General features: G+C 42.2%; 1 protein-coding gene across 4 annotated transcripts in view; it reads left to right on the top strand.

Moving 5' to 3' along the window:
• Window positions 1-22,061, top strand: part of ANK2 (ankyrin 2) — a 347,335-nt gene that overhangs the window by 232,490 nt on the left and 92,784 nt on the right. For 3 of the 4 annotated variants that reach the window (XM_075150298.1, XM_075150300.1, XM_075150302.1), the window contains exons 10-20: window positions 5,321-5,419; window positions 7,222-7,419; window positions 10,425-10,523; window positions 10,694-10,792; window positions 13,308-13,406; window positions 14,578-14,775; window positions 16,719-16,817; window positions 17,357-17,455; window positions 18,892-19,089; window positions 20,568-20,666; window positions 20,774-20,872. In XM_075150298.1, coding sequence (XP_075006399.1) covers window positions 5,321-5,419; window positions 7,222-7,419; window positions 10,425-10,523; window positions 10,694-10,792; window positions 13,308-13,406; window positions 14,578-14,775; window positions 16,719-16,817; window positions 17,357-17,455; window positions 18,892-19,089; window positions 20,568-20,666; window positions 20,774-20,872 — 1,386 coding nt within the window. The remainder of the gene's footprint in view (window positions 1-5,320; window positions 5,420-7,221; window positions 7,420-10,424; window positions 10,524-10,693; window positions 10,793-13,307; window positions 13,407-14,577; window positions 14,776-16,718; window positions 16,818-17,356; window positions 17,456-18,891; window positions 19,090-20,567; window positions 20,667-20,773; window positions 20,873-22,061) is intronic. The other variant, XM_075150301.1, reaches the window with a different exon arrangement.

Raw genomic sequence — 22,061 nt, 5'->3', positions numbered from 1 at the left:
ACTGATGGGTATATCTATGTTTGTGCTACTTCTATTTACACACAAGTCTTATCTGGAGTTTTGTTTGCTAAGTAATTAACAGGTAAAATTTTTTCTGCTAAAAACCATTTCATATTTAAAATCTTAGTCAAACCTATACTCTCTACAAGTTTACCTGAATAAGAACTTCAGTGACATATGTTTGTCTAAAATTTTAAAATTTAGCTAAACTTCTGACCCGTACAACTTACGATGGTAGACCAGTGGAGATGGGTTTCAGAAGCAAACTGTGGTCAAGAGTAATGTGGCAATTATCACTTCTCACTTTGAGAGGAGGAAAGCATTTCCAGCCTTCCTGAAACATAGTAAGGGTTATTACAGGGAGAATTATTTTAAGTGTTTAAAAGCAGAGCAATTTCAGCATGGCCAAAATATGTATATTTCTATTAAAAAAAAAAAATTCTGATATAATGGAATAATACAGTAAGGATATGCAGGGTATTGAAATGTTACTGGCTATTAAAGGGTTTTAGGAGTATTCTTTATGAATGCAATTTTTGCAATATCTCTGTTTTTATCTTCTCTCTATATTGTATAGAAAAAAAAAGCACAAGAATGTGAGGTTTTTTCAGTTTTTGTATGCTTTTTTACTTTTAAAATACAGTGTTATTTAAAGGCCTTTGTCACCTTTCCATTTTTGTGGGACTATGCAAACGCCTTAGAAGCAGGGGAGGACCATGTCCACCTGTCTCAGATGCTGAAGTCGTCACACATTTTGTTTTCTTTCTATTGAATCTTGCCAACATTGAAATTAAATTTTTCTTGGTCTGGGACTTTTCTTTAGACTCCTCTTGCAGGCTCTTGTCCAGAATATTTACAGTTGAAAAAAATCCCTGGAATGAAACAGAGCATCTAGGCTTGGAATGGAAAGCTCATTGTGTGGGAAAGTAAACATGTTGTGTGCCTGGAGCGGGCAGCTGGAGCTGGAGAGGGGAGTAGACGTGCTAATGGTGGGGAGGCAGTCTGGTGTGCCATTTGGGTTGGAGAAGGGCCACGGAAAAGAAAGGAGGCTCAGCTGGAGCTGAAAGAAGCGGAAGGTCGGTCACAGAGATGTGTGATACCAATGGGAAAAGAAAAAGGAAGAGGCTGTGGGGGGTGGAACTCGGAGTTTTTTGGGTTGGGTTGGGTTTTTTGTGGTGAGTGTGCTTCAGACACCCCTTACACTCGTTCTGGGAACAAATTCTGGGAACAAATAGATTGAGATTTATTTGTAATAACGTCTCCTTTTGTATATATGCATCCTGTCAAAACCGGCACGGCCGTCTGCTATTTCCACACGGTAGTGGGTTTCCTACCATAAAGCCATTGGAGCCGGATCCTACCCCTGTCTGGGCACTATGCTATGTTTACAGAGTTGTTTTCCTGCAGTAATGCTGCTGTGACATTTTCTCCTAGTCTTCACGCACGCACAGAGCACTGATAATTCATTGGCAGTTTTTGCCGTTTCTAAAGCCATGTCAGATTATAACTATCTAATCACAATGCAGATACTTGCTATACAAAAAATGTAGTGGATTCATATAATGTTTACAAGGGAGCGGGAAGGAATGTTGTACAGATTATCTAAGCAAGCTATGTAGATAGTGACTGTTATTTAGAATTATTTAAGTTAATATCTTATTACTCAAGCAAATGCATGGTATATTTTTTGCTGTATTTTTAAAATTAGTACTTTGAATGGCAGAGCTGGAGGAATACTTCAGAGCGTGTTTAATTATGCCAAGACTCTGAGAGCTTAGAGCAAGAGGGAGACTTGCCTTGTTCATTTTTAAAGAGATGAGGTTTAGTAGTAATGAAAAATGAACAAATGAAAGGGCTTTTATTTGTTGAAAAAATTTAGACAATTTTGCACATCTAACAATCAGAATACTAAAACTGTATTTCACCTTTATGAAAATGAGAATATGCAGCTGCAGTTTAGCAGAATTCTTTGATACTTTGGCCTTTGATGTTCCTGTGCTGTCATCAGTCTTCGTTCGAATGATCGCTGAATGTGCGCAACTGTCCCGTTAAGATGCTGCCCATATCATTTCCCATTAAGAATCTCTCGTAAGCACAGCTTCTTTTTTATCTCAGTCTCCCCGGAAAGCTCAAGTAAAGCATTTTAATCACTGTGACATGACCCAATAATTTATCTTCCTGACCCCTGCAGTTAGGAGTCATGCACAGAATTCAGAATTAATTTTGCAGGTTAAAAAATGACCAGCGATTGATTTTCAAGGAAAAAAAGGCAAAAGTTTACCTTCTATTTTGAGAGCCATTTAAGAGGAAATTAAGAGGGATGGAATTGCATGGCTTCCATACATACAGAGAGGGTTGTAGTGGCATTTCTACCAGTGACCCAAGCCTGAGCTGGGAGAGTACCACGTACGGGAACAACAGAACAGCAGGTGCAGGATGTCACCTGGAAGATGAAAACATTTAACTCTCCATTATGTACTATTTAGGATGAGGAGATAAATATTGGACTTCTTAAAATATAAAATTGCTGAATTCCTTGTCTCCCGGCATGGCGGCCTTTGTGTTTATGGGATATCCATTATCTGTGCTTCAAAGCCTGTGTCTCTTCGAGCCAGTGTTGTATGTCCTGTCAAATGTTGTGTTTGATGTTTTGGTCAGCAAGTGTCCTTCGATATACACGGTGTACCAATTAGCAATGGAATGATTAAAAAAGTACGTAGGCAAACTCCTGCAATAGATTTCAAAGCACTGAGGTTCATTGCAAATAGATAATGGTGCAAAAGAGGACTAATTTGGTACACCAGTGTGTCTCTTGATGTTGGCTAATGTCAGTTTGTCCTCATCGTATTATGTACTAATTCTTCTACTACAACAGCTCTCTCTTTGCAATTTCCCTCATCTTTGAAGAAAACATATAAGCAAAAATGGAATCTAAAGTATTAAATACACAATGATTTTAAAATAGACTTGCTGTTTTCCCCAGGGCAGAAAGAGGGAAGAGAAGAAAGAGGGTTATATAGGAAGGCTGCAAAGCATATTGCTTCATGCACCTACTGGAAAGTGCACAGACAGTAAACGATGATGCATTTATAAAAGCTATGGCAGGATAGAATAGGATAGGTAGCACATTTTTATTTCTGCTTTTAGAGGGAATTATAAATAAGAGAGGAGAAATCATGCTTTTTAATGATTTACCTCTTTATTTTGTTTTAGCTAGACTTTCTTGTGGAGTTGATGTGTTTCTTAGCTTGTATTTTTCTTTTTTTTCCTCCCTCTGGGGGTTTGTCCTGTTTTTTACAAGGGTTCACACAATTCTACCTTTCTTTTGCTGTTCTATTAAATAGAATAACATCAAAGTCACTATGCAGATAGGGAAAGCAAACCTCCCGCGTTGATTAAAAATGTAGAGCACAAAAGGCCAGAAACTGGAAAGAAATGCCAAATAAATACCTTTCTTAGAAATACATTTGGGATATATTCTCACCTTAGTAATGCTAATGGGAATTATGTGTATGAATCTCTCTGGCAGCGAGATGAAAACGTACCTCAGTTTTGCATGTAAAGACTTGATTTAGGGGACTCTGAAGTTTCAGTGCAGAAAAAAAACCCAGATAAGCTAGTTACGCCCGATTCCTTTACATTGACCCAATCTGCCAGGTGCTGAACAGGCTCGAATTCTGTTTGCGGGTTTGATCTCGCGTCGGTTGAATTTCATTGCAAAGCTTCCGTGGGATTTAGTGATGCCTCTGCCTCTGAGATAGGGAGCGTCAAGGCACACCTAACCCCTTCCCATGTTTCTGAGAAACCTCTGGAAACAGCAGATAAGTAAGGGAGACGAATTCCTCCCTGCAGGCTTCAGTTCCTCACTGCAGCGGAGCTTTGTTGCGCTGCTAACTCAGCAAGGTGCTCTGTGCTCTCCGAACTGAGGATGAGGGAAGATCGGCTTCTTGGAACTACCTTTTGTAGAGCATTACAGGGCTATGTCTGCGTAGCTAAAATGATGTTGCAATTGCAAGGGCGCTGTGCAATCTACAGCTACTTTTAATTTTAAAATAGAAGAAGTAAATTTTAAAATAGTAGAAGTAAAATTTTAAAATAGTAGAAGTAAAAATATAGCGATGTAGACTTCCTCCAAACTCCAGCAAGGCACACAGTCTATCTGAGTAGGAAGCAGGGTCACTAACTCATACTTAAGGCCATGTTTTTGCATTTTTTGCTACCTTCTTAACCTCTAAGTAATAAATCTCTCTCAGACCAGTGTATTCATCTTTTAATCATGCTGTTACTGGATTCTTCAGAAAGCACCCTAGAATAATAGCATCTACCTCATCTACAATGAGCAGTTGTCTCAAGGGAGAAGTCTTTTCTTGGGATTAAAAACTATTACCATTTCACCTTTATAAACCTATCTCTGTTGAATGAGTATTGATGACTTCTCTGAGTGCGTGCTTGAACAATATCGAGGTCTGATGAGATGAAAACTGGGGTTTCTATATCTTACGCATTTTCTTTTTTCTGTCATTCAGCACTAATATTTTTTTGCAACCATTTTTCTTGCCTCATATTTCCTGTATTTTTCTGCATAAAGTCCAAACTGTAGCAGAATTTCTTCGAATGCATTCTCCTATCTAAATGTTTCATTGACACATCTTTTGCTACCACTGCTGTGAACATTACTGAGTAGCCTGAGCAAGTCTTTTGGTATAGGGTAGTGTTCTGCAATGGAAAAAATATTGCGGAGTTGGTGGTCTCACAGCAATTTTAGCAAAGAATTGTTAGCTCTTTGTTCACCGCTCAATCTCAGAAATGAAAGGTTTTGTTCTGTTTGTTTCTCTCTTTCTCTTTTTCTCTGTTTTAAAATCTTCTTTCTCCTGCTGCCTGTTTAAAAAAAAAAAAACCCAAATAAATTCTAGAGTAAATTTTCTAGTATGAATGTTTCTTGTTTCAACCCTGCATCAAAAGCAATCCAAAGGGCAGGGGTTGATTAATGGAGCATCCTTGGCCCACCACACATTATCCAGGGAGAGGCAAGACAATCTCAAAACCATGCAGAGAAGGATGCTCACATTATCCTCTTTGATAAGAGATTTCAACACGCAATGGGCTTCCTCTCTGAAACGGTAACCTTAGAGTGTCCTTTACTGGTGTGAGGAAGAAAGGGGATGAAACTTTATGTTGTGGAGATAGCTTCAGTTAGGAGTCAAAAAAAAGGAGCTTTTTCACAGGCCTGTGGGGCTGCGTTCCTGGAAGGGTGTTCCTCAGAGTGCCAGGACGGACAGTTGGGGATGTGCTCATTTGTTTTCCCTCTTTTTACTTTAAGGATGGTCTCACCCCACTCCACTGCGCTGCAAGAAGTGGACATGACCAAGTTGTGGAGCTGCTCCTGGAACGAGGTGCCCCACTGCTTGCACGGACCAAGGTGTGTGTCTTATTAGAATACGTTAACAGCTCTAGGTAACTTTCCACAGAATTTTCAATGTCACTGAAAGGACAAGGAAGAAGACAGGAACATTTTCTGTTCTCCCAAAGGAAACGTATTAATGGGTAGAATCATCCAAAATAAGGTTTTCTTACATAATTAGGGACTATCCTTTCTGACTATATGAAACAGTGTACACTTCTTTGCCCCCCTCTATAATATCAGACTGAACACATGATATACAGTGCTATTGTAAGCACTTCACTTCTGTTGCTTCCCAAGACCGTAGGACGCAGAGATGGGAAAGCTGGGTCAGTCACTCCTGAGAGATGATTCCTGGTATATTTTTTCCGATCCTTCATATAAGGTAACTAGGACCTGTGACTTGCAGCTTCTCCTAATTGTTTTCCTGGACTATTTCAGACTTGGAAGATGATTTCGGTGTGTTCTTACTGAGTTCTGAAAAGCTGAAAAGCACATCTGAGATGAATGCATTTCCTACAAATGCTGTCCCTTTGGTCAAATGAGAGAAGGATGCTTGTGGTATCGCAGCAAACCCCACTGAGCAGCACTTCACATCAGTAAATTTCAGAGTGCCTGACAAAGGTAGCTTGTGTCATTAGTTGGAAAACGGTGGAATAGAGTATTGCAATGATATGCTTGAGGTCCCCTGATTCCTTTGGTGGGATAAGGTGGTTAGGTGAACCTCGTGTGTCAACACCCTCACTTCGCTAAGAGGTAGAGGCTCAGAAGAACAGACCTGACATCTATTGTGCACGCTTCAGGCAGGATTCCCAGATGTTGCCATTCAAAGGCAGATGTTGCCAGTCAGAACAAAATATCAGCATTGCTGTGGTGGCATCTGGACGTCCCCACTGTGTTGAGGATTGAGCAGAGCAGAACTGTCCAGTGAAGAACTCCCTCCTTCCAGGTGACAAATAAACAGTCAGGTTGACCACACCAAGTCAGTTACCTGTTTAGGTCTATATGTTATAGTCTATTTTTAAACACGCAGTGCTTTTTAAGTACCTTATTGCATGTAAAATGAAATTAGATTTAAAAGCAACTTCCCCTTCTAACTTCCAACTGAATCTGGTGGTTCCAAGCTGGAGACAGACAAATATGTAAATATTAAAACTATTTTTTTCTGAAAACAGAAATAGCAACAATAGCAAAAATTCTCTTTCCTCTTAATTATCTACCTTCCGTGGACTTCAATATTTACAAAAGATCTATTAAAGCCAGACAGGGCTATGAAACTCCTGCTTCCACTGCTCTTCAAGTGTTATGGTTTGAACAAAAGGTCCAACCATGGTGGTGGTTGAAAGTATCATTTCCCAGAAGCTCAGGGGTCAGGTTTGCCAATATAATTTGTTTTTTCATTGAACACTTAGAGAAAAAAAAAATAGGTTCCTTAATAAATACGATGATGGGTAAGTAGGTGTCTTTCCTCTAATTAACGTACAACCTATGTCTTAGTGTTACGATGAGTATCCCCAGAACTGTCTTTTAAGGTCAAGAAATGTTTTATTAAATCATGAGGCAAGACCCTTAGATTCTTTTGCTTTGATTAAATTCTGATTTTAGTTAATTGTATGATGTTCCTCTAAATTTGCCTGTATTTGCAGGAAGGGGAGGGGTGGCTATAGCTTTTTTCAGTTTTTCTTCCAGTCCGTAGCTCGGATGCGGCTCTGTTTCAGCCATGGGTGTACTCTGCAAACTCCTGATGGCACCCTTCTAATATGTGCCACGATCTCAGTGAGAGTGACTAGAAGTTACCGCTCTGTTTCCTTTTGCCACAGAATGGACTCTCTCCACTTCACATGGCGGCCCAGGGGGACCACGTGGAATGCGTCAAACACCTTCTGCAGCACAAAGCTCCCGTGGATGATGTCACGCTGGATTACCTGACCGCCCTCCACGTGGCCGCACACTGCGGCCACTATCGTGTCACCAAACTCCTTCTGGACAAGAGAGCGAATCCCAATGCTCGTGCCCTGGTAAACCTGTCCCACCTGTGTCGCGTAACAAAGCTAGCCAGGGCAGATGAGTAGCTCTTACCAGTAAAGCTAAGTGAAAACTCTGTCGCCAAACTCCAACAACCTTCAATAGTTGTAACAACAGGGGTTGTCACGCCTGCTGGTTACCGGTGTTGTCTCTCGTATTGTTAGGCCTAGCCATGGACCACGTCCCGTGGCAAGTGGCTGTAGTATCAGGTCTGGAAGCTCTACAGAGTTCCTAAAATCAGAGCCGTTTCTAGCTGATGCTAACATACGCGTTGGTACCGTACTGAATTCACAGTTCAGTTTGCCATACTATGTGATATGATACAGAAGAGATTTCTAAGCTTTCAACCGAATCAGTAAGTTAATTGGCATGGAGAAAATATATTAAAAAGCTAATATTTCTGCATTTATCGAATTATGACATTCCCCTCTATTAGGTGCCACTTTTCTTCCTTTTCAAAAAACAGTTCTTCTGATGCGTACAGGAAACCAGGTATGATTCCTTTCACTCACTGATCAGACCACTATCCCCTAACTGAGAGAAAACCATCACATTTGGCTTCAGGAACATATAAAGCTTTCAAGAGTCTTTAATCTGTCCACACCCAGACAAGATTCCGATTTTCTCTAATAGGAAGTGTTCCCATGAAGTGTTAGCTTACAAATATATTGCACTCAGTGGGGGAAAGAAAGAGACGGTGAACGCTTGAGCTACTTCTGCATGGCAAGAAGTCGGCCATTGCCTGCTGTATTCCGTGCCTCCACAGAACTTCCACCGCAGGCCACTCTGATGTCTTCCCCAGCTTCTGGCCTTCAGTACGACCCTGTGTTTTTCTGTGAAGGCTCTCCCTACCCCTTACTTCCTTGGGACTGACTTTTTATTGACGCAATTTTCTTCTGCCCTCTCATTTTTCTTGGCCTCTCTATACCCGCAAATCCCATAACCCCTCTTGCTTCCTCTTCTTATGCTTTTCTTGTTTTGTCTTTCTCGGTATCATGTTCACTTGGTTGATCTTTTTTCAATGCTGTTTTCCTCCTTTCTTGTTTTTCTTGCCAGTCTTCTGATTATCTTTAGCTGTATTTTCCTCAGCTACCCACACAAACACATTATATACTAGCCCCCACATCTTCTTTCTTTCCTTCCATGGCCAGAAATATACCTTCTGTTCCTCCCCCTCTCTCCCTCCCAGAGAAACATCTGAAATGAAAGGAGAACACCCTCGGGCCGCTGCCTCGCTGCTCTCTTCCCTCCAGACTGGGTTTTTTCCTCTCTCTTGTTTCCTCTCCCATCAGGGACTTGTGGCCTCTGGCTTGTTTATAGTATTTGATATATTAAATGATGCTCATAATTTCGGTTAGTGATACGTTTTTTCTGCCTTCTCCTCTCCCCCATCAAACTGTTCCTCACTTAAATAGAAGGGGCAAACTTAAATCAACTCAGGCAGTAAAATTAAGTGAAAATATGGAAACTTCTGAAACAGTAAAACTCCCTATGAAATATATTGAGAGACGTTGTGTGAGAGGTAAAATATCTAATGGTTTTGATTCCTTCTTTAGAAATTGGAGAAGGCTAACAGTAGTAATAATATTCAGCAGAGTCCTGTGATGGAATACATTTTATAAATGATTCATTTTCAGCTAGATTTAAAAAAAGTAATTGTTAATGTTTGCAAAATGATTTGGGCATACAAGCACTATATGAGTTCTTAGCTTTTTCATTTTGTGTGTGCTTTAAAGCACCTTCAAATCAACTAGTTATTAACATTTCCCTTAACAGAAGCTGACTGTAAAATAATCTGTCACATGCCTCTTTCTATGAGCTAAGATTTCACTGATAAGTTCTGTTCACTGCTAGTTGATTGTTTAGCAATACTGATCCTTTTCATTGGAAAATACAGCATTTTTTCAACATTATCTAAAAATGTTACTGGTACTTTTGACTAAAATGTTCACATATGGTGAATAACGTGTTTGCTTAGCTTTAGGCACACACTTAACCTGCATTAACTATAACAGTACACAAAAAAGCTTGAAGTCGAAGCATGTATTACAGTATAGAGTATGAAGACATGCTTTGATGTGGGCCCCAATCTTACTGAATGAGCATTTCCAAAGACAGGAGTATGTGCTAATGGTAAGCACAACGCTGAACCTATTGTCTCACAATACAAAATGCTAGGTCGCAATCTTGATTTAAGATGTTCCCTTCCCCACCCCCCTTTCATTCCTGTCCCTGCCTCATTTAATTTTAATCCAGACGAGGGCTGATACCTTGCTTACAATGCTTTATGACTGGGCAGGGCAGGAATAAAGGAAGGGGGGGCCACAAATACTTCAAGAGTGAACACTTTGTATCGTGAAACCACAGCTGAAGTAGTGATTATTTATTTAAGATGCTTCACAGAGTGCACACACACACACACACACACAAACATGAATACAGTATACTGTAGATTGATGCATAAATAAAAAAATAAATACACATAGATGCTTAGATTACAAGATATTCTAAAAAGACAAATAAAATAAGGTGGCATCTGGAAGAAGTACTCTTGTTTTCCTAGAGAGGTGTAAAATATGCTTTATACATTTCAAAAGACACTACCTGATTTCAAAGTGATCACTATCATTTCTTATCTTTTCCTTGTGTTAGGTGATCTTGGGAACCACTTTAAGTCATCCTTACATGTACGTGCGTGCAACCCTCGGAACCACATACGTACATGCGCGCACACATACACTTGAAAGTCAGGACGGGCATGTCTGTATTTGGTTTTTGGAGGTGGAAGTTCAGTTTCTCTCCATTGCCTGAGAAGAAAGCAGCGGCCCTGCTTTGTTCCGCCTCAGACTACTGGGAGATGTCTGTAATTCATAACCTGTTGTGCTTAAAGAACAATTGCTTCTGGTACTCTAACACTTCTGCTCCCAGTGTGCCGGCATGGAGCTGTGTGGAAAGTGTAGCTGCATGTTTTTAACTAACATGACTGTCTTTTGCACAGAATGGTTTTACTCCACTGCACATTGCCTGCAAGAAAAATCGCATCAAAGTCATGGAACTCCTGGTGAAATATGGGGCTTCAATCCAGGCTATAACAGAGGTAGAAAAATGTTTCATGTCCTGAAGAAACATTCCTTCTCTCTCCCTCTTTTTGCTTCCTTTTTCCTCTCTCCTATCATGCCTCACTGTCACTTACGTTTTGTTTAAACGAAGAAGCCCCTTCCCTACACCCGTGCAGAGGAGTAAAACTGCTCTTGCTTTGTTTCGCAGTCGGGCCTCACACCAATACACGTGGCTGCATTTATGGGCCACTTGAACATAGTCCTCCTTCTGCTGCAGAACGGAGCCTCTCCCGATGTCACTAACATTGTGAGTATGGCTTTGACTAGAATCATCTGTGCAATACCTCCGCCGAAAAGGGTCTGGCCTACCATGTAGCTCAACCAAAGGTCACATTTTAATGATACTTTACGATTTCGTTGCATTTTAGGACAAATTATTCCAGCACCTTTAGTGAGGAGGGGAAAATGGTGATTGTATATGCATTATAAGCCATCTGTGGTTTCACGTATTCTTCAACAATGCTTGAGTAGGTAAAGTTTCCCTTAGAAACGGACAAAACTCACCAAATACATCCAAAACTGATTATAAGCCAAGTCACAGGGAAGACTGTGTTTCCGTTCTGAAGGATGAAATTTAAGTCCAAATGGCTCTAATTTCTGCTTGCATAGCTTCACCGGCTGCCATGAAATTGTGTCATTTGTATCAGTGAAAGGGTATAAAATGCTTAAAGCCTAACAATTAAACAAAAAATAGAAATGTTAAACTCAAGATGTTCCTCTTATACAGGAAATTCCAGGAACTGGTGCCTTTCGAAAGAACATGCTTAAATGTAGAAAATGTGACCTTTGGGAGGTAACACAAAATGCAGAACCTGACTTACCATAGAAATCAGTGTTTGTATACCAATAGCCTAGTTACCAAGAACAACAGCAATAAAAAGGACATGATAGTTTTCTGAGCTGTATTTCATAGATATCTTACTGTTTGAATTTGTCAGTATAAACAAATATTCAACTTATGACCACCTGCACTTTGAAAGCAGCTTTTTACCAGTAAATAATGTTATAGATAAGTGTTCCCAACAACAAAACAACAACAAAAGTTTAGTAATCCGGGTACACTGGACTCATCAGTTTTTCTCAGTTAGAAAAATTTTACATGGAACCTAGTGAAGATGTTGAGCACACCGAGTTGTTTGCTTGAATCGTTAGAACAGACTTTTCTTGACAGTCTCTTACTGCTTTAATACTTTTTTGTAGAAGCGATCTTTATATAAAAACTTTATTCTTGTGGAAGCAATTAAAAGTATTGTGTTACTGGACATCTGTGTGCAAAGTTTAACACTTTACAATTTATGCTACACAGGTGTCTTGGCTTTTACTCGGTAAGATGAAGTTCCCTGTTGAACTACTAACTGTTTCCAAAACCTAAATTGCTTTGCTAATTCAAGTACAAAAGGGTCTTTATAGAAATTTGATCTTTAGAGTGTGTGAAATGTAAACCTTATTCACATTTTAAACACATCATTCTTCAGGTAATACAGTTTATATCGATGAAATTCTCTATTAAGATTTGTAGCTAGGGCTGTGGGATTTTGTTTGTTGCCTACTTACTAATCACAGCTGGTAATACAATGTTAATTTTAAAATGACAAGATAAATCAACTCCTGGTGAAGAGGGTTTGCTTTAATTAGAAGTTCATAATAGTAGGCAAGCTCAGGCTGCTTCTTTCCCTATATCTAGACGAAGGACAAGAGGCATGATTCCTGATTCTGATGCAAAAGATCTTGACTACAGTGTTCGTTTTGGCAACTGCAGTTTAACTTGACAGTCGTGGGGGTAAAAGCCTTACAACAGAATATACTCCAGCTCTAGAGTAAGGAGAAGGAACAATTAACACAAAGAAGGGATCAGTCCTGCTGTGTTGTCATGACAGATAAATACAGAGCTCCTGTTTGCGGAGCTGTCCCAGTACCTAATGTACCAGATACCGATGAGCTGCACAGGGACTGTTTTCCTCCGCTTTAGGACAGTGCACTCAAAGAATGTTGGACAGTGCAAAATTAAGCTAGAAATGCCATTGTCAAGGAATACTCACTTTCAGTGTTCCTTTGCAAACCTATGCAAAAAATAAATGCTTTGAATGTATCATCCGTACTTCATTATCCTGATCCTGAAATTCCACATCACTCCAGTCAGCTTTCCAAAATTTCATATTCTCCTTCAAATTCTGTAGGCTACAAAAAGCTTGAAACAAGATTCATTCCATAGCCTGCAGACAGAGCCACGCTGCTGAGCACAGATTTTACACATTTCATATGCTGGCTCAGTTGTGCACAGCCATTGCAAGGCCTTTTGATGCTGCCAGCTCCACACAGTGTGCAGGAAGAGACCATCTGGAAAAATATCCCCTTCCATCTTGAGGCTCATGTGCCTCGCAGTCCCTTGAGAGAGACAGGCTCAATATACTCTTATCTCCTGTGCGGCACGCAAGCTGATGCACTGTTATGTAGAAAGCTGAGGAACATATGTGACCAGGGGAGTCTATATGGCAGAATTTTCTGTAAGCCAGGATTTTCATTCTGACCCTCTATAGTGATATTACGTTTGTCTGGGATCAGTTTGCAAACCAAAGCGTACCCGGGTCCAGCGACGTGTATGCGCGCACCCTTCGGAACTGCCCGTTACCGGGTCTGAAGCCAGATTCTCAGCTGGCGGAAACACGGGTCTCTGCACGAGTTGACGTGGGTGGAATTTGCACCGTCGGAGCTCTGTTTCCTCACCGAGGTTTAGACACTGAAACGCTTTTGCTTTTCTGCAGCGTGGAGAAACTGCGCTGCACATGGCGGCACGTGCTGGGCAGGTGGAAGTCGTTCGCTGCCTCCTGAGAAACGGGGCCCTGGTTGATGCCCGAGCCAGGGTAGGTGTTCTGCTTACAATTTTTTTTGCTTTCTCATACTCAAAAACATAGCTGAAACAGAGGAGCAATTTCATTTTTATGTGATCTGTTGATTCAATATTAAGCACACCTGAAAACAGTTCTGAAAACAGTCATGTATTTATGCGTAGATCTTCCAAAGAGAATGTGCGTGGTGGGTTGGCCCCGGCCGGCAGCTCAGCCCCGCTAAGTCGTTCGCTCACTGCCCCTGCAGCAGGATGGGGTAGAGAACTGGAAGGCCAAAACCGAGACAATCTCTTGGGTTGAGATAAAGACAGTTAATAGGTGAAGGAAAAAGAAGAAAAACCCCACAAAATCAACCCTTCACCGCCACAGTGATGCAAAAGCAATCACTCACCACCTCCCACAAGCAGACTGGTGCCCAACCAGTCTCCGAGCAATGGCTCCTTTGGAAAAACTCACCCCCTAGTTTTATTGCTGAGCATGACGTTATACAGTATGGATTATCTCTTCGGTCAATTCGGACACGGCTGTCCTGGCTGTGTCCCCTCTCAGCCTCTTGCGCACCCCCAGCCTATTCCCTGGGGAGGCAGAGCGAGAAACAGAGAAAGCCTGGGTGCTGTGTAAGCACTGTTCAGCAACAGCTAAAACACTGGTGTGTTACCAACACTGCCTTGGTCAGAAATCTAAACCAGCACCACAGGGGCTGCTGTGATGAAAATGAACTCCTTCCCAGCCAGACCCAGGACAACGTGCCTGACTCAGACCAGCAATAGCTATTCTGTCTGAGCAAGGAGGTGCATAGCCGTGTCCTAACACCAAAGATCAGGGGTTCTGATAGCAGTTGGTGCCAGATTTTGAAACCAAGGGGACTGTTTGTAGAGCAAGGTACAGCTGTTGTAAAACAAATTAAGAACACAAAGAAGAGCAAGGGATGCTCACAGTGATGTGCACCATCTGCTTGATAAAAGGAAAAGACAATGTTTTTCTTCATAGTTCTCTCTTTCTAAGTCATTGCTGAAGCTTACTGCAAAAGTTAACCCGCAAGCCCTCCGTTACTGCCTCTTTTTGTCCTATTACTTCCTATGATTTTTGCAAGGCAAATGCAGAAATAGATCTGTTGGGATCAACCAGAATATTGTGTTCAGGGTGGTTCTACCTGCGCTAATTACCTACTCGATTTGAGTTGTAGGAAGAACAGACTCCATTGCACATTGCTTCTCGCTTGGGTAAAACGGAGATCGTCCAACTTCTGCTACAGCACATGGCCCATCCTGATGCCGCAACAACTAATGGGTACACTCCACTGCACATCTCCGCCAGAGAGGGACAAGTTGATGTCGCATCAGTTCTCCTAGAGGCAGGTGCCTCGCACTCCATGTCCACCAAAGTAAGACAAAATGTTTTACGTCTCTATTCCAGTAGCACAGGCGGTGCATGCCAGCGCACGCCTGTTCCGCGAGGGATGTACTTTCACACTGACAAATTGAACTAGTTTGGGTCTTTTGTTCTTACTTAATCAACAGCGATCCAATAGACGGAAGTAATGTATCAGAAGTTAATCAAATTTTGACATATTTTGCTGTCATCTAAAGTTGGGAGTTTGGTTCCCAGTCCTGACAGGTTTAAAATGTACATGAAGTCCTTGTTTCTCTCTTTCCCATTGTGTTATGGGTAGGGCTTTTTTGGCCAAAATTTTCAAAAAAGAGGAGGGGATGATGACAACACTTTTATTTGAACAGGCCTGTGTATTCTTCAATACCTTGTTTATTTAAATAGGAAAATAATTCTGGTCTGTGGTAGCTGAAAGGAATGTTCCTAAAACGTACAAGTCAGCATCTGTCCAGTCACATCTAATGCTGAACCTATTTTCAGTGGCTCTATAAATGAGGTGTCATATGACACAATAGGCCATTTTGTCTGGGGTTATAAAAGAAATAGTCTGCAGAATCATTCTTGTTTTGTTAGCCCGAAACGTTTACCAACAGATTCCTAACAAGGTGATGAACACGTAAGAAAATAGCTGTAAATAGAATTATGTGCCAAGATATGTTTTCCAAATTTATTGCCTGTGATTAAGTGAGAATGACTTAATTCTCACTATTGTTTTAGGTCTTGGAAAAAGTACCCCTGATTTTACAGCTGGAGCTTAAAACATGTTTTTGAACAATGGGGTATCTTCCAGGTTTTAGAAGACTAAACCAGCAATTTTCAAATTCTGATCCAGGGATTAGTGGGAATGCTTGCTGTTCTCCTTTTATCCAGCTGTTAAATCACATTGAAATGGCTAAAAATACACTAAATACTTTCCTAATTTCCCATATTGCTTTATGGCAATTGCTTTAGTACAGCAGGAACATTCTATAATTATGAATAGAAGAAGATACAGTCCACTAGATAATCTCTCTACAAACCTGTGATTCATGAACTGGAAACGTTCGAGATTCCGTGACGTAAACTCTTTTTGAGGTGGGATTAATGGAACAAGATGATAATGATAATAAACATTACACATCACTTATGTGTCAGGCAAATAGGTCATTGTAGCTCCCCGGAATTACTGTCAGGGCAGCGGCGCGGTCTGCCACCTGCTGTCTTGCATCCATGAGTTTTCCTTATCAACATGATTTTTTTAATTAGAACAGGCAAAGAGCAGGTTAGTTTGACACAGACCTTACACCTGTGCCATACTGACAAGCATTATTAAAACAAATGGAAAAGGACTCTTTTAAAAAGACAAGATTTTTAGTCTTGCCACAATGTGTTTCCAAAAGCACTGCCATTGAGTCAGGCGTGACTTTTTTTAGCTGCAGTTCAGAGGCTGCAGCAGAACTTAGTGACTGTATGGACGCATGAGTCCAAATATAAATCATTCTCCAACAAACTCTAAAGGAGGATTGCGAAGTTCGGAGCTTTTCTCACTGAATTTAGTTGGTGTTTCATTGTTACTGGCAACCATTGGTACAGGAAATATTTCTAAAGCTGTCATCATGAAACTAAAAAGTGCAGCTGGTTTGGAGTAGAAATTTGAACAAGTGCCTTTATTGCCCACACACACAGAGTATGTTGTTAGTAGAGGCTGTATCAGATAAAATGTCTGCTACCCTGACAGCACGTACATAGGGAAGAATAATAAAAGGGAAAGTATTTTCTTGTATTTCATCCTTCTCAAAGTGCTTTCAAGAGATGATGCTCTTTCTAGGTACGGCTATTGATTCTGCCAGCTAGCATATAGCTTGAAGAGTAAGCGCTTTAATACATAGTTCTTAAATGAGAGATGTCGGCATGACCTGTAATGCAAACATCTGCTTTTTGTCTCCTGGAACTTTTCAGAAGGGATTCACCCCTTTGCATGTGGCGGCCAAATACGGGAGCCTGGAAGTGGCAAAACTCCTGCTGCAGCGTCGTGCCTCTCCCGATTCGGCTGGCAAGGTACTGACGAGAAAAATGAAAGTCAGCAGCGTTTTGGATTCTTCCTTAGGAAAGGACTGTGTGAAACGTGCACACCAAAGGCGGCTGCAGCTGCTTTCCATGGTGGCTTTGGCTTTGTTAGGGTCGCGTTCCCCCGAGGGCGACGGTTGCGTGCGTTGGTTGTGGAAACCGCGCTACCGAGCGCGTGGGCTTTGGGTCCCCGGCAGGAGGGCGCGCAGCTCTGAGGGCAGATACGTTTCTGTGGCTCAGGAAGCGCCGGTTCCATTACGCCATCCAAATGTCAAAAATCCTAACGGATAAACGCGGGGGCGAGGCCCGGTTTCCCCTCACGCTGTGGGAATCGCTTAGCGCGGGCTCTGGGGAGATGGAAGGAAAGCAGGCCTGCGGCCGCAAGCAGCCGGGCCGCCCAGATTCACCCTCCTCCGCCGCTTCTCCCCTACTACCGGCCCTGCGGTGCCCCCCGGTGCCCCCCGCCCCTCGCTCCCGCACTAACGGCTCCGTAACGCGGGCTCAGCCTAACGCCGTAACCGCCCTTACAGAACGGCCTCACCCCCCTCCACGTGGCGGCCCATTACGACAACCAGAAGGTGGCGCTGTTGCTGCTGGAGAAGGGCGCCTCGCCCCACGCGACCGCCAAGGTGAGCTCCCGCCGCCCCGCTCCTTCCCGCCTGAGGAAACCCTCTCAGAGGGCGGCCCGCCGGTCTCCCGCCGGTCTCACCCGGCCGCAGGCACGGTCTGCCTGAGGAGAGGCGCGGGGACAGCGGCGGGCAGCGCCTCGGGGCAGCTGACACGCGCTGCGGTGTGCGTGGGGACGTCGGCTCGATGTAAAGAAATAAAATAATCCCCAGGGTGCGCGCGGTCAGACGCTGGAAGGGGCTGCCTGGAGGGGTGGGGGGGGGGGGCCTTGGAGGTGGTCAAAATGCGACTAGGTGAGTCGCTGAGCCGTCTGAGGTTCATAGAGCGGGAAGTTGGCCCTGGCTGGATGACCCCCTGCCTAAATTAGTAGTGCACGGCGTGCTCAGACCTTCGTTGAAAAAGAAGAAATATGTATGTGTACGTATAGATGTATGCGTTTCTCTTACGTTTGTAAGCTTTAGTCATAGCTGGAAGTCACTTTAGTATTGTGTAGTATTAGAAACGATGCGTATATTCTGACCACGCATACGGAGAATTCATTCTGGGGTTAGGAACAGTGTCATGATATCGCTGTGTTAGGCAAAGGCTACTAAAAGGGGAAAATAATGAGCGAATTGGTGCTGATGTCAGAATGTTCTGCCCCGTGTGAGGCTGCTGTTGAACATGCTGCCAAAAAACGCGGCCCGTCCGTTAAGTGATTGTATCAGAGCTGTTGTTTCCATTGCGACACATGGAGAGCAGCAAAAGCTGCAGTTGCAGTAGGATAGTTTGGTAAAGCTCTCATTTAAAAAAAAAAAAAACAGACCAACCAACCGAACACTTCCAGAGGGACTGTCTGCTGTAACCCAGAATTTTCCCCCACAGTGCGTTGTAAAGCAATTAAAGGTGGGAAGTTGTCTTATTGCCAGAAAGCGCCATCAATGCCATTCTGCTTTGCTTAAATGGTTAATTTGATCAGAAAAACATTCCTCCCTGTTGCTGTTTCCAGCCAGTGCCGTGACTGACACATGTATCAAAATTCCATATGCAAACACACCTCTACCCACACGCTCAAAAAAAGCATAATGCCATGAAGAGTGTGCACCCATCACTCATCACGGAGAATGTCACTCATCAGTCAAAAGTGAATATTTACAACGTAGGTTACTCAAAATGTAGGTGTCAAACTCAGGATAATTTGAAGGTATCAGCTGAACAGTCCTGCCCACCCTAGCGAGGGCTGGCTTTGTTCTAGTTCAGATGGTGAAAATAACAGACGGACAAAGCAACACAACAGCAGGGCCATGTGGGACATGTCTGGCCTTGAAAATTTAATGAACTCTCATCTCTAGTAATAAGGGGTACCATAAATAATATTGGTTTATGGTGTCTGACTTCTTAGGCTTACATGGCTGTTCTGTTAACTTTATTCTCATTTTTGTTTCCTGGCTGGTGTTAGAATGGATACACCCCGCTGCATATTGCTGCCAAGAAAAATCAGATGCAGATAGCTACCACTCTATTGAACTATGGGGCTGAGACCAACATTTTGACCAAACAGGGAGTCACCCCGCTTCATTTGGCCTCCCAAGATGGTCACACTGACATGGTGACCTTGCTTTTGGAGAAAGGATCCAATATCCATGTGGCAACAAAGGTAATTCACAACCGGAGACAAAGTACTGTGGGTGGGAGTATCCAGTAAGATGCAAAGTGCAGTGTGGGAACAATGTCACGTTGTCAGGAATTCTCAGCTTCACTTCCTTATATACATATTTGTGAGCCTGCGGAAGTGACAACTGGTGGATGAACAGTAAAAGTGAGAAGAGGATATCTAGGACTGGCAGATGGATTGACCAGTTATCTTATAACATGTAATTGATAGCTGCATTGGGTAACGCACAGGAGGAGCTGCAGCTGTTTGCCGTCACCGGAGGAAAACGATGTAACACCTGGCTCTGGTAGAGAGGTTACAGGAGGAAAGGCAGACGAAGAGAAAATTGTTTCTGAGCATTCAGGAAGGCAGGACTTCAATATTTTTGTTCTGCTGCAACCTTGCCATCTCTCAGGTGTTTTGCATGTGCTCCTGAAGTTTTACATGAGATGCAAAGGAAGAGGAAATGTAAAATTCTGGAGTTTGTGGGCCCATGGGTAGATTTAACATCATCTATCAGAAACCTGAGAGCTACAGTCTAAAACAGTTCAGTGCTCTTGCCAGAAAAGGTGCTTTTCCTCATATATTTACCCTTCAGCCTTCTTTCCAAGTGGAAGAAATTGGCAGTGTCTGGCAAATAACAAACCAACATTATTAGCGGAGTAGCGAGTGAGAAAAATCCTATGGAGGACCTTTCCAATTTATTTGATTTTTTTTATGATTCTACATAACAGCTTTTTCATAGAAAACAAGTTCCTCAAAAAAACCATTACTGTAGATCTTCATAGGTCACCAGATTTATCCAGGCATGTATGTAAGTCTTCCTTACATAAGGTCAAAAGCCTGCATCTTTTGTTCGTGCAAGTCAAAATAGAAGGCTCAAGACTCTCATTGTCTGGCATTAATATGTGATGCTACCTAACCAATGAGAAACAAGGGGATTTTCATTTCTCTTACAAAATTTGTTCCCTGCCTTGTTCACAGGCAAGTACTGTGTGTGTGATCACAGTGAGCTTTTAGTTAAAGGCTGCATCCATTTCCTTGGCATCTTTGAATGGGATCTATTTTTGGAGTTATTTTCTTCATTCTGACTTGTCCCTGCAGTTGTCAAGGTTCCCTTTCCTGTCTGAGGAGTGGGAAGCACAGTGAATGTGCTTCCCTAATTTATTAATGGGCTCTTCAGCTTCCCAAGTGACATTATTGTATAAAATCCGAGCGTGATCATTGATGCCTGAAAGTTTTACTCTGTGGTTATGGTGATGTAATTGCTTTGGAGCTGTTTATCAGCCAGAACAGGAGAAACATCAACTCTACTTTGCTTAAAAAAAAACCCCACCCATACTTAGAAGCTATAGTTAGGATCTCTTCATGTTTTAAAGATGAGAAAGTGGGAAAGTCTAGATTTCTTTCTTGATGTAAAGTAGGTTTTATTCTTACTTTTATCTTTATTTATTTATTTATTTTGTATGTTCCACCTCCAGACTGGACTGACAGCCTTACACCTTGCAGCTCAAGAGGATAAAGTGAATGTAGCTGAAATACTCACGAAACATGGTGCAAACCAAGATGCTCAGACAAAGGTAAATTACGGAGTGGCTGCTGTCTCCAGTGTGCCAAGCGGTGCTAGCATTGTAAAAGGAATGTTCCACTGAGCTTGCAGTTTTACATCTTTGTTCTCTTATTGTAGCTTGGTTATACACCTTTAATTGTGGCATGTCACTATGGAAACATCAAAATGGTGAATTTTCTTCTCAAGCAGGGAGCAAATGTCAACGCTAAAACAAAGGTAAAGAATTCTTCATTGCTTGCTTTTGCTCTTTATTATGAACCTGGTAACCAAGCACTACGAATACCTACCATAGGTGCCTTTTCATTAGGAAACTATAGTTATTGCATGGTAGGTGTCAACACGGGTGATTTGTGGCTGTAGTGGAATGCCTTCTCTCTGCCACATCTCATTGTGTAGTGTTCACAAAAGAAAAGTCAGATAACTCTTTGGGCGTATGAAAGAAGGAGATAGAGAATCAATTTCATTGTTTTTTTTCTTTTTACTTGGAAACTAACAAATGCAAGCTTGTTTCTGATTTCATTTACACATGGTTTACACCAGTGTAATACCGATGTGCTGCCAAACTAGTAAGTAACAATGCAGACACTTTGAGGGTGATGCCAGGTTCTCTCCGATCTGCCAGGAGAAGAGTGGGAAGAATTACTGCTGATCAAAGCGTGGGCGGTATGACTTTGGGAGAGGAAGCAGCCGTGGTGGGGGAACGCATTTTACTGAGGACAGGTTTGGTTTGGAAGTCTTGGGATCAACATGAAGAAGTCCATTGACATTTCTAGTGACAATACGTAGTATTTGTAAGATCCAGTCAAAATCACAGGCTTGTGGTCTGCTGGTCCCTCTGGCCAGCCCCTCTGTCCCCAGCTGCGACCTACGGGATGGATTCATTTCTCAAAGTAGCACTATTTCATCACAGTGATCACAGCTCAATGTGGTAAGAAACAGCAAAGTAAATAAGTAAAAGATGCTGGCCCATCCCTCGTGAGATCACCCAAAATCCATGGGCAAAAACCAGGGATTCCAAAAGAACAGGCAACACTACTAGAAAAACAGCTGATAAGAATTAATAAAGCAGACACTAGCAGGATCCAAATGATAGCTGCCAAGACATTCAGCTGAGGTATTTGGAGGCTGGCTAAAGGAACAGACATACTTGGGTCTTTAGTATTAGGTCTCACTCTATGTCTAGGGGGCCACTGGGCCAGATTCTGATGCCATTTCCTCAGGTATTTCACTTATTTAGAATAATTTCATTAAAGTCAGCAAGTTTGTATGAGAGTATGGGGCAGTGGTTCTCCAAAATCTGTCAGCTGGTACTGTGGACTCAGTTTAAAGAGCAAATCCATCCTGGCTGGATTCAGGGTAGGCATGTTAAAGAATAAGTAACCTCTATTGCAGCTTGGTCTTTAAC

Source organism: Calonectris borealis, chromosome 4 (genome assembly GCF_964195595.1).
Source record: "Calonectris borealis chromosome 4, bCalBor7.hap1.2, whole genome shotgun sequence".
In the NCBI taxonomy this organism is placed as follows: domain Eukaryota; kingdom Metazoa; phylum Chordata; class Aves; order Procellariiformes; family Procellariidae; genus Calonectris; species Calonectris borealis.
Note: the sequence above shows the minus strand (reverse complement) of the source record. Positions and strands in the feature narration are given on the sequence as shown.